General features: G+C 56.7%; 1 protein-coding gene across 1 annotated transcript; it reads right to left on the bottom strand.

Moving 5' to 3' along the window:
* Nucleotides 1-710: 710 nt before the first annotated feature.
* NME4 (NME/NM23 nucleoside diphosphate kinase 4) lies at nucleotides 711-10,420 on the bottom strand. The gene is made up of 5 exons (XM_074965709.1): nucleotides 10,161-10,420; nucleotides 4,034-4,164; nucleotides 2,988-3,089; nucleotides 1,731-1,843; nucleotides 711-1,102 (listed from the first exon to the last, which is right to left on the bottom strand). Exons 1-5 carry the CDS (start codon nucleotides 10,312-10,314, stop codon nucleotides 982-984), a joined length of 621 nt encoding a protein of 206 aa, XP_074821810.1. The 5' UTR covers nucleotides 10,315-10,420; the 3' UTR covers nucleotides 711-981.
* Between the last annotated feature and the right edge of the window lie 2,177 nt (nucleotides 10,421-12,597).

Genomic DNA, 12,597 nt, shown 5'->3' with positions numbered 1-12,597 from the left:
GTAGCCCATAGTAAATGTGAACATAGGGTACTGTGGGCAAGACAAAGGGGTCTCCAGCCTCTACATGGATGGCCGAAATCTCCATCAGCATCAGATCCCCTATGACACAAGGAGTTCATAAAAGCCTACCAACAGTTCATGAGAAGACAAGACAGCTTATTATCATTCGACCACAGCCACGGAAAAATCCTGAGCAGCCAAACCGAGATGGGTGGTCTCATAGCACAGATGGGTGGTCTCATAGCTCTGGAGGAGGATGGTGGACCCTGCTGGATCCCGTTGATGGAGCTGTCCCCCCAAAGATTCTGCTCGCCGCCAGACAGATTCCCAGAGCATCAGGACAGGCAGCTGCTTCTCCTCATCCACAGCCCACCTGCAGAATCCCACCAGGCTCAGCCCTATCAACTCTCCTGCTTAGCCTCTCTGTCCAACCACTAGGGCGCATTGCCAAGCTCAAATCAACTGCCGATATACTGATAGATATGGGGGACAGTGCCATCCACCCAGCTACCCTAGATTGTTCCACAGTAATGGATCTGGGAAAAATCAGGGGTTTGGACTGGGTTGCCCCATGGCTACTCCATTTACATGGCATATTACAACAGAGGTGGTTGCTGGCCCCACAAGACACTCCCATCCTCACCCCTCAAGAAGGGCAAGAAAACAGAAGAGGAAGGGAAACAAGAGTCACATTTGTAACAAATTAAGTTTTAATATGAATCCTTCAAGGACTTAACCCCATCGTTCTTCCTTCATGTACATCAGATCTCCAAGGGCTTATTGGCACTACGGTGAGAAGAGGGGCGAGTCTGCCACGTCTGAGAAGGGAGGTGCGGCGTAAAGACGACATAAAGGAAGCGTGGCCTCCACTCTGCAGCGTCAGGATCTGTGGCATACTCGCTGGGCCCCAAGGAGCTACAGAAAGGCAACGCTGTCAGAGGTAGTAGATCCTGGGCCAGGCAACGCGGCCAGAAGAGGCCTTCAGAGCTGGTAAGTGTTACTGTAGTCACAGCAGTCCCAGTCCACCAACTCGCTGCTGTGAAACCACAAACTGATCTCCCTCTGGGCCGTCTCCACAGAGTCACTGGCATGAACGACGTTCCTGCGGGCAAGAGAAACACGTGATAAGGCAGACAGGCAGCCTCAAGGGCAGAACCTGGGTGCCCTTGGGGACATGGTCCTGCAGCCGAGACCCTTCCCCTTGCCTCTAGCCACCACAGATGGGCAATATGCCCATGTCGTAGCCTTGGTCACTTAAGTGTTACGTCAGTCCCCCCCAGCATCTCCCCACAGTTTCATTAGCTACCCCCCTGTGAGTACTCTCCCCTCACCCCATGCCACTGGGATGGGGCAACCAGCCCTCTACAGTAATGCTGTCCATGGATGGGTCTACAGGAGGCTTAAGACACAGACTGTCTCAGATGCCAGGGTGCTGCCAAGGAGGTTCAGGTCTGTGGGACTGCCAAGCATGGCACATGGGGGGAGGGATAGCTCAGTGGTTTGAGCATTGGCCTGCTAAACCCAGGGTTGTGAGTTCAATCCTTGAGGGGGCCATTTAGGGATCTGAGGCAATAATTGGGGATTGATCCTGCTTTGAGCAGGGGGTTGGACTAGATGACCTCCTGAGGTCCCTTCCAACCCTGATATTCTGTGATTGATTCTTGATTGATTCTATGACACTGCCTAGCATGGTGGAGCTAGTTGGCTGGCTGGCTCGGTGCGATTTGTACCTGCTGACATGGATGCTGAAATCTCCCCGGATCGTCCCAGGCTTGGCTTCAGTGGAGTCGGTATCTCCTACCATGGCCCTGGAAGTCCTAACCACATTGTAACCTTCCCACACCTGCAATACACACAGGCTCTGTGAGCTGAGACAGGGCAAGCTGCACAGAAACTCCCATTGCACAACCACCCTGGGGAGACAGAACTCTGCTCCAGCGGCCAAACTGGGTCTCCCCTTCAGGATTGATCTCAGGGCCATTATGCAGGCTGACTGGGCCCTGCAGAAGTGTGGTGGGGGGGTACTGGGGAAGGCTGGGGGTGCCTGGGATCATGTTGAGCTCCTCAGTCCCATCAGACTCCTCCTGCCCGGTGTGAAAGAAGCAGAGTGGGGCAGCCGGCCAGGCACAAGGCAGGGGAGGGCCACGCCAAGCTGAGCCACAGCGCAGAGTCCTGGGCCTACACTGGCAGCATTGGCCCTGTGAGCGCTGATTCTGTGGGGGAGGGGAGTGGAGCAGAGGACAGAGACAGAGTGACGTGCGGGGAGGAAAAAACGAACGGAAGCCAAAGCCAAAAGGGCTGAGCCAGTGTCAAAGCACCAAGGCCTGGGCCGGGGGGAGGGGCTGCACCTGGGACTGATGTCAGCACAGGCTCATCATCTTCTCCCCCCACCGTGATCCTAAGCCCCTCCGCAGGTCACTGGAGCAAGGGGATTTCATGATGTTTGCACTAAAGCATCACTCAGCTGGGGAGGGCACACGAGGCTGATCAACCTCACTTTCCGATTCCCACGCTCACGCAGGGCAGGTGCTGGTTCCCAGCACAGCAAGGGAAGGGCCCAGTTCCACCCAATATACAGTCCCCTGTATTGCACTGGGTGGGGAGCCTTCTCCACTTGGACCTGGGCAGTGCTTAATTTGTAATGAAAGAGATGCTGGGGCTCAAGCAATTGTTTTACATTCATAACTGACACAGCAAGCCCAGAGGTGCCGGGGCTCTGAACTGCCAGGCCCAGAGGTGCCGGGGCTCAGCACAAATTAAGCACTGGATCTGGTGTTGAACAAAGTGACTTTAGAAACCAAAGCCCCAGAGAATATGGATTCCAGGACAGAACATGTTGGAAAATTCCCTTTCATTGAGAGAAATCAACAATGAAACTAAAGTTAATGTCCTAAATCTACATTCCCATCCCCACCCATCACCTTTAACCCACCCCACCCTTCCCCCACACCCTTTGCCCCTAAACACACGCACACACACAGCCTTACCATGGCAACCACTGGGCCTGAAGTCATGTAATGGATCAGTGCTGGGTAGAAGGGCTTCCTCCGCAGCTCATGGTAATGTTCTGCCAGGATCCCCTCATTGGCCTGGAAGGAAGGGGGGACCCCAAAGTGAGAAGCAAGCCCTGAGCCCAAGACAGGATCCAATGGGAAATCAATGCCCCCTCCCTATGGCTAGAAGAGAGAGTTCATTCAGCAGCTCCCGGCACTCAGCATTTCCTCTGCACCTTCCCTGTGCAGAGAGTGACTCTACCCAGATTTCTGGGGGGGCTGCAGAGGCAGGAGCCAGAGGACAAACAAACTCAGTTCTTCCTTGGCTCATGGCACCAACCAAGGGGGTGTCTCCCCATTTACATTGCCCCGGCCTCCATTTGCGGATCCCAGGGGATGTAGTGGGGACCTAGCGGTCAGTGGACAAAGGGTTAATGGACTGGACTCCCACACCAGCAGAGTCTGGTTTAAATCACCAAGGAGATGAGCCTGGAGGACTCAGTCTAAGCCCGAGCAGGCCTATATTCATACCACGAAACAGCACACTAGTGGCAATTGGCTCTGGCTCAGAAAATCTGGAACTGGAATAGCAGCGGGCAACCAGCCAGGATTTAGGGGCAACGACAGAGTTGGGGCTTGCAAGATTGCAATAATGGAGGCCCGACGATGCAGTAGGAGATGTTGCGGGGGATGTGGGGGTGAGGCTCAAGCCTTCAATAGTAGAGTGTAGAGGGCCAGAGCCGTCAGGGAAGGGAGGGCCAGAGCTGCAGGATGTGTCAGGAGACACACTTATACTCCGGACTGGACCAACAGGGGGTGCTGAGGGCCAAGTTCGAGCTGTGACTCTTGGGGAAGGTTAGACAGCTCCTGCCAGCACGGCCTGGCTCAGGCCAGCGTTGACAGTGCCTCACTTCCATCAACACACAAGCCCAGGCCATGTTTTAACGTTCCCCGCCACCTAGCTGGTCTGTCCAGGTCTCCAGTCACCTGACCCCAGGACAAAGAACCAGGCTGTCCTCTGGGATGTGGCAAGCAGGTACCTGGAGCAGCTTCATGCCAACTAGCTTGAATCCACGCCTCTCAAAGCGCTTGATCACGTCACCGACCAGCCTCCTCTGCACTCCGTCCGGCTTCACCGCCACCAACGTCCGCTCCTGGATCCCAGGGATCCCTGATGGGCACCAAGAAAGGGAGAAGGGCACGTTACAGCCCAGGTCACCTGTCCAGAAACACAGCGAGACTGGGCACCATCCTTCTCCCAGCAGCTGCACAGGGAGCCCTGCAAGGACCCAACCTGAGCAGGGAGCAGGAGTTATTGATTTCACACTGCAGCTGGTTTTGCTGCTCAGACCTGCGGTGCCGGCAGGAGGAGCCAGAAGTTCGGGGAGGATTCCCAACAATCCCAGCACTGCCTGGGTTTTGCTGCCTGGCCCCAGCTGGGAACTGCAGGGTGGGTAGGTTTCTCTCACAGGGTTGGCTCCCACAAGGTGCTGAGCACCCACTGGTCCTGCAATGGGGGTTGTGGGTGCTTGGCATCTCTCACGACTGAGGATTGGGAACAATTTAAGGAATCTGAGCTCTTCAAAAATCCCCTTGGGGCAGCAGCAGATGGACAAGCCCAGGCACTCAGATACCATGGTGATAGGCACAGCATCAATACCTCGCTGGCACATGAAGAGTGTGGGCATGTGGGGCCAAAGATCAGAAACTCCTGCAGGGGCTCAGAACACAGGATCTGGAAGACCAACACCTGTTCCTAGAGCCTCCCAGCAAACCTGTCTCAAGGCAGAGACAGTGTTGGGCACAGTGCACTCAGTAATCATCAGCACAGATCTCATGGGTGTTAATGAAAGGACTGGCCAAGCAGCGGGCTCACGGGAATTAACCCCACTCCCCACCTGTTTGTCACTGTCCGATTGTTCAAGTGTACTGCGAGGCTCCCACCTCCTTCTGAAGGAAGCGGGATGCCAGACTATCAGGACCAATGGGTAGATGCAGAATGGACAATCCTCTGGGATACTGGGCAGCACGGTGCACACTGCCCATGGGCATCAGCAGATCAGTAATGCCCCCTCCAATGCCAGCCTGGAGCCTTGCTGGCATTGCTCTGCAGTCAATACCCTGCGATAGGCTTGTCCTGGCAGCAGCCCAACCAGAGTACAGGATACAAACATCATTCCTGCTCAGTGAGGAGTCCCAGTCCTGGCAGCTGGGCTCAGTCACCCAAGAGCCAGAGGGCAGGCCTCTCCCACAGTCAGTGCAAAGGCACAGGGGTCAGAGCTTTGGGGGCTCATTGTTAGAAAAGGCAGGCAGTGCCTTGGCGCTGACCTGCAGAAGTGATGTACAGCGGGTAGAGCACAGACCTGGGAGTCAGGATCTCTGGGCCCTCTCCCCAGCTCTGTCACTGACCTGCGGGAAGGTTCCACTCTGTGCCTCAGTTTCCCCATCGGCACAATAAGGAGAATGAAACTGACCCACCAGGCTGGGAGGCTGACTTCATTAGTGTCTGCAAAGGGCTTTTAGCTCCTCAGATGGCAGGTGCCAGGGAAGGGCACTGCCTGGCCAAGAGACACCCCCCTCTGCCTTGTGCCCTCTGCTGGCCGGTCTGGAAAGCGGGGAGGCTCATGGTGGTTGAGCGTGGGCGGAGACAGTTACTGTGATCAGAAAGAACAAGGAGCCTCAGCTCTCAAAGCAAGGCAGTATCCTCACCTCCATTTTAGAGAGGGGGAAAGACACAGGGTGGGGAAGTGACTTGCCCAAGGTCACCCAGCCTGCACAACCAGGAATAGAACCAGGTCTCCTGAGTCCCTATCCAGTGCTCCACCCACTAGGCAACACTGCCTCAAATGCAACATTCCCCCTCCCAGAGTAGCCACAAGCCTGTGACCACACAAGGTGCAATTGGGGCTGGGCTGCTCAGGCTGCAGCCAACAGGCAGAGACCAGGTCAGGGCACAGGCAGCAGCGCTAGCAGCCCCCCTCCCGCAGTTCTCGCTTCTGCTCAGCGTCAGCCTCAAGCTCCTGCAGAGCAAGCCCTAGGGACATGGGGCGTGCAGAGTGGAGAGTTGCTCTTGCTCTGTGCTAGCAGCGAGGGACACCACCCCAGCTGGGTCATCTTCACCTACCCACACACCTCACCTTTTGGAACTACAGCATATCCCTACGCCAAATCCCTTGTCGCCAGCCGGAACTACTGAGGGCTGCGATGCCTTGTATCCTGCAGCCACTGGACTAGCTGGAAGGGCCTGGCTCAGCCAGGGGACACGGGTGGGGGTCGGGGGTGGAGGCAGCTGGTGCTCAGTTCCTCTTTGCTGGTGACTCTCTGCTGGGTGGGGAGCATAGACCAGGCAGGAGAGAAGATTTCTGGATCCAATAGGACAGACCCATAATGCATTACAATTGGAGCTCCCCAGGCAAGAGCCAGGTGGGGAGAGGAGACGTGCAGGAAGCCCCTGGGCCTACCAGGAGTTTGCAGGGTCTTCAACCTGAGGAATGGTTTCTGCGCTCCCGCACTCCCGGCTCAGCTCAGCCCCTGCCCCACTAGGATGCTGCTGCAGAGGATGGCTGCTCTTAGCTGCTTTGGCTGAGCTAGCAGTGGGCTGGGCTTGGGGCTGGAGCTGTGTCAAGGCCGCAGGGAGCTGGGAGAAACAATCCACTGTGCAAAGTGCTCCTGAGCCAGGCGGGGAAGCATGGAGCATCACAGCCTGCAGCATCTGTGGGAAGAGCTACCAAGCAGGAGCCACAGTGCCAGCCTCCAACACACAGCTGCAGACACCACCCCAGTCTCCTTCCCACCCAGATCACTGCCTGCCCATAGCCCGCCCCCACCCTCCAGTATGAATTCTTCACTTTCAGCTCTGCCATCCTGGTCCATTGCCTTGCCCCTACTCCACCAGTCTGGGCAGCCCAATTATTTCCTTCTCCCACTCCTGTCTCATAGGGGGCTTTTCACTCCCTGCTGCCGCTGCTGCATGGGGTGACCCGGCCACCCCAGCTCACCAAGCCAGCACCCTCCCTCTCTTCCCTGAGTCCTGCAGTGTCAGGGGGGAGGGGAGCATATTAGTGATTTCCACCCCAGCTGCTTGAGACCTCCTGGCCCATGGGTCTGAGTGCTTGGGACAGGGCCTAGATGGAGTTGTGTGTATTGTACAGCAGGGAGCACACAGGCCGCACTAGCCATTCCCCAGAATATGAGAATACACCTTCCTGCAGGATTCCCCCCCATCTAGCAAGCAAAAGGGATCCCACCTCTCCCCTTTCAGACAGCTGAGGCTCAGCTATCTGCTAACTGGAACAAACCAAGCTGGAGGCCTCAGGGGACTCATCTGTTTCCAACCTCAGCCCCTTAGTATTAACCAGACTCCCAAAGGCCAGGCCTGGGCTTAGCCAGCCCCATGGGGAAGGGACACAACTCTTTAGATCTCGCTCCAGACCGCAATCTCTTCCCAGGTGCTGAAGGATGAGCAGCCCCCGTCTTAGCAGAGGGAGACAGGACTCAGGAGCCTTTTGAGTGGGCTTGGACTCGGCTGGGTGTTCTCTCCAGCCACCTGCGAGGGGCTACACAAAATGTACGTGATTTGCATTAAGTTGTGGGGTCCCAACACACTTTACAGGCTGTATGCCAACAAAGGATCAGGTCAGCCACCCCGGGGCAACTCCTCTGAACTGGCAACACTAAACAATGGTCCAGGACAGGACAGGAAGACCCCACATGGACATAGCAGCATAGCTCTGCCAGCACAACCCCATTGTGCAGATGTAGCCTGCCCCCCTGGAAGGGGTTTTTCCATGGGTGTAGGAACACCACCTCCCCAGACAAAGTTAGCTCTGGCGACGGACACACTCTGCCCTCAACACAGCTGCATCTACACAGGGGGTAGGTCAGCATACCTACATGGTTTATTCATGCTCTGACCATCATAGCTCAGTCGATATCACTTGTAAAGGCAGACCAAGCCGGAGGCTCCTCTCATCTCCACTGGAAAGTAGAGGGAGAATTGATGGAGGCAGCAGCATGGTTCTGTGCTTTGACCATGGAACGGGGAACCAGGACACTGGGATATATCTGCCCTTCGGCCCCATTTGTTTGCCCCACATGTGGCTATAACCCACACAGGCAGAACTAAACTTGAGTGCAGGCTTAAACCCGGTCAGATTCATGGTGTGGACAGTCCTCAGGGACTCCAGTGCCACAGGGCTGGGTCAGACTAGATGGTCCCTTCTGGCCTTAGTCTCTGGATCTCAGCTGGATCCCATCCACACAGGCAGGACAAATGAGTCCCAGTAATCAGGGCTAACGCATGGTCAGCTCTACAGTGCAGCAAGGCCTACGTCAGAGCTATACCTTGACTTCGGGCCTTGCACTTCGCATTATTTGATGCCCAATTGTTTGCCGAGCTGCAGCCATCGCTGGGTGTTGGACTGAAACTGCTTGGAGCCAGGCTAGCGGCCCACTGGTGACTGTAAGCAGAGGTTCCAGCCTAATGCAGCATGCTTTCAGTAATCCAGGCCTGGCCTATGCTCGGCCCCAGGGCAGTGGATTTTACTAAGACCAGACAGACGGACTGCAGGGGAGAACCCACTTTCCAAATGAAATACCTGGCCAGCTTGAATCTATCCCTCTTTTGCTAAGTTACAGGGGATTTCTGAAAGACCCCAAAGCTTTAAATCCCAGCTTAACAGGAAGGAACTAAAGTTCTCACTTCTCTCAAGCAGGGGCCTTTGCAGCAGGAGGAGAGAATATGGGGAAAAGATGAGTGGGAAGAGAGTGGGATGTAGGACCCACCGAGCCTGTCACCCATGGCTGCCCCTCAGCCCCATGTCAGACGCATCCCTAGCAATGGTGCAGGTGCCGCCAGCCCAGGCCGTGCTTGGGGGTTGTGACACTGCTGAAGATGCTGGACCCAGTCTACCAGAGCCCTTACGCTGTTCCTAGCACTAGAGCAGCTGAAAGAAAAAGGACGTGAATTTTCTAGAGCAGGCACTGCCGGACACATGCCAAACACAGAGGGGAGTCCAAGGATGGGGTAGCTTTCCCCTTTTGGCCAGCACCACCTCCCTCAAGACAACTTGGGAAGGGCTGATTGTATCTGAGCTCCACTGTCTTAAATACTGTACTTCCTCTTTCCTCCCAGAAGTTTGGAAAACATTCTGGTCCCCTGCTCAGACCAGGGCAAGGGGGGGATCATGCTGCTGGGGCACCAGCAAAGGGGGATCAGGCTGGCTGGACTGAGCGTTCTTGGCCCAGGCACCAGAGGGAGACCCAGCAGCTTTCTCTGCAGTGACAAAGGGACCAGCGCTCAGCATCGAAGCCCTCCCACCCCGCAGCGCCATTCCGAGCAACAACGTAGAAGTAAACAGCCCTGCCTTCTTTGTTCCAGGTTACAGTTTAAACCCACAATAAAACAGCGTGGGAGAAGAATCTCACCAGGGTGGCGCGTGCATTTTTCATTCTGGACGATTTCATTCCAGCCCTATTTATAACCAAGGCGGCGGGGCCCAGAGAACTGGTGGTGGAAGAGGGTCGTCCCGGTGCAAAGCAGCAGCAGGATCTGGCAGCCTCAGTCCCTGGAGCTTTAGCCAGCCCCCTCCCCCTGGCCAGCAGATGCCTGGAGGCTTGCAGCTCTGGGCAAGGGGCTCGCGGGGAGGGAGCAATTGCAGGCAGTGAGATCACAGAGCCAGCCAGCTGATGACCCAGCTGGGAAGCAGCAGAGGAAGCACATCCACAGGGGGACTGGAAACCAAAACAAACAAACTGGAAGGTGGGGGTGGTGTTCCCCATGCACGTGGAGATATTGCGCTTACGAGACAAAGGCTAGGAGCGGGTCTCCCTCCCCCGGCCGGCAGCGATCGGAGCAGCGGGCGGCTTTGTTGTCAGTTTACAGACCTGCCCGCACATTCCTCAGGGCCCGCCGGGTGCACGGCCGGGCTCGGGGCAGCTAGTCCACCCGGCCTCCGCCGGGCTTTGATGCTGCTCGGCGCTGGGAGTGCGATGTGTGAGCGGAGAAACACCCGGGGGGGGAGAGGGGAGATGGGAGTTGGGGTGGGGAAATGGGGACAGGGGAGCCCCGGGCACTGCAGACTGGGGGGGGGAGGGGATGAGGGGCCCGGGAGAGCCCCCGGCGCCGCGGGGGGGATCGGTCCCTAGCTCCGCACAGCTCGGACTCACCGGCGCTGTAGGGGCGCCTGGAGCCAGGCCCCAGGGAGCGGGCTGCTGGCGCCGCAGGCTCCGGCTTGAGGCGCTCCGGGCCCGGCGTGGAGCCGCACAGACTCCGCTGGCCCTGCAGGAGGCTCCTGGCCACGCAGCGCTGGAAGAAGCCCATGCTCGGACCCGGGCTGCCCGCTCCCCCTCCCAGCGGACCGGGACAGCAGGGCACAGCCCGGCCGCTGGGCTCTGCCTTCTCAGGCTGGAGTTTATAGTCCGGGCTTGTTGGGGGCCAGGGAAGCCCCCCCCGCAGCACCACCCCCTGTCCCGGTGAGGAACAAGGGAAGTGTCAGGTTTCCGTCCCACCCCTTAAAGCGGACGCGAGCCCCACAGGCGGCTACACCGGCCCCAGCGCCGGCTGCTCTGTCCCTCCCTCCCACGTGCACCCTGCACCGGCCTCCGGGAGCCCAAAGCTGCTCCCCCGCCCATTGCATGGAGGGTACCAGCCACCCCAGGGCACACAGCGCTCAGCTCCTGCCCTTGGAGTGCAGCAAGCCCAGAGCAGAGCCTGCCCCGCTCCAGGCATTCAGCCCCGGGGGCCTCCCTCCCCTGGACTCCTGCTCAGCCTGGTCACCTCCCTCTTCCCAGCAGCTGTCACGGGTCTGTCCTCCCGCTGACCCCTGCAGCCAGAGGCCAAGCTGATAGGTACAGCACAAGAATCTCCAGGAAGGGTTTAGGCTCCCCCTTAGAAAACTCAGGTAGAAGCCCAGCAAATCCAGTCTGGGTACAGGTTGCCCCAAGGTTAGAGAAATGAGACAGGAGCCCTGAAATCTTCAGCCCTTACAAACCCCCTTGGGAAGGGAGGGCAACTGTCATTCAACCCATGCCCTGAGAGACCCTGTGCAGTTCATGGCTCATCCACCCCAGCCCAACATCAGCACTAGGCTCTCCCCTGGGCAGGAAGCTATGACCTCCCCCCACTTTACAAGCCAAAGCAGGGCTGGAGCAGGAGGTGGCTTATGGCTGCCTGTGCACATGGCTCCAGCAGCAGAGAGCAGCAAGGCCCACAGAGTGTTTCCGGGAGGGACTGTACAGAAGGAGTTGATACAACACAGCACCTGGATGAGACACTGCAGGGAAGGACAGCTGGTAAGTTATTCGGAGGAGAGGTGGGGACCATCTGCCATGGTGCCTGGAAAGGCTGTGGCCTTGACTAAATTCTTCGCCTGCACAACCCCCAGTCACACCTGTGGGAGTGTGGCCCGTGTGGCCTCCCTGGAGCCGTTACAATGGCAGCTGTACATCTGCTCCTGTGGACAAGGAAGTGCAGCCACATCCCCCACCCACTCAAAGCAGAAGTGGCCCTGCTGGATTGTTCTACATGACTCCTGCTGTCCCTACTTACTTACCACTTCAGGCACGCCTGTCCTGCGCCACAGTCCTGCCACTGGTGATGGGAGAGCCTTCACCTCAGCAGCTTCCTCTGGCACCTGGAGCAGCCTTCGCACGTGACTCTGGGAAGGTATCTTCCATTATCTGGCCCCCCTTTGGGTCAGAATTTGCATTGCCACATACAGGCTGAATTGGGTTACTTTGACTCTTGGCCTGGATCTAACCGTTGTTGTGCACGTTTGGAAAGAGATTTTAAATTTTAGGCAGCTGCAGTACGAGCTCCTCTCTCCTGGCAGTGCCCATGCACCCCATTCTCACACACACACGATAGTTGTTAGTCACGTCACTGAACTCGCTATTGGAAGGCACGCATACTACAGCAATGAGCAAAGCCTGAGAATAGACCAGAACACAGGATTACTGCTGCATCTTAGGCCTGACCTGGTGTTTCTCTGCCTACAGAGTGCCAACTATGCCAAAGTGTGTGGGGATTCAGAGATGTGAGAAGACATCCTGTGCAACTTCCCATGCAAGCGGCTGGAAATACAGATATCAGCATGATTCCTTCATCCTGGGGAACAAAAGAAAGACCCAAGCTAGGTAGAAGCCGAGTTGGAGGCCCTTCCTAATTAATAGACATTTAGTTGAGCAGGAATCTGGAAAACTGCTCTCACCCTGTAATAATGTTAGGGACAGGCTCACACTCCTGGGAAGTCTCACTCATGAGGAGAGAGGCAACAAAACCAGAAGTTTGCATTAGAATATGAAAGGGGCGGGGGGGGGGGGGGGAGAAGAGAAGCATTTCAAAACTGATGCTCCAAAGAACGTTTCAAATATCTTATTCAGAGTTTAATCTAAGCAGGCGAATCTGAACAGGGAATGGAGGACACTTAGCACTTTGCATCATCTCCCTGTTACAAACAGGGAAACAGAGGCACAGAAACTAAAACAACGTGCCTAGGGTTACACAAAGTCAAGGCACAGCTGGGAACAGAAGTTAGGTCCTCCTGCCACCCAATCCACTTCCCTGTGCACCAACAGGCGTGAGATGGCGGCTAGTGGATGGTAC

This window comes from Natator depressus, chromosome 10 (genome assembly GCF_965152275.1).
Source record: "Natator depressus isolate rNatDep1 chromosome 10, rNatDep2.hap1, whole genome shotgun sequence".
Lineage (NCBI taxonomy): Eukaryota > Metazoa > Chordata > Testudines > Cheloniidae > Natator > Natator depressus.
The sequence above is the reverse complement of the archived record's forward strand: the minus strand, read 5'-3'. Positions and strand labels throughout refer to the sequence as shown.

Coding starts and splice junctions, on each gene's coding strand:
- NME4 (XM_074965709.1), bottom strand. CDS start 10,314: ATGGGCTTCTTCCAGCGCTGCGTGGCCAGGAGCCTCCTGCAGGGCCAG. Junction 3,090..4,033: donor TTGGCATGAAGCTGCTCCAG/GTACCTGCTTGC, acceptor CCTTCCTTCCAG/GCCAATGAGGGGATCCTGGC. Junction 1,844..2,987: donor CAGGCCCAGTGGTTGCCATG/GTAAGGCTGTGT, acceptor TGTGTATTGCAG/GTGTGGGAAGGTTACAATGT.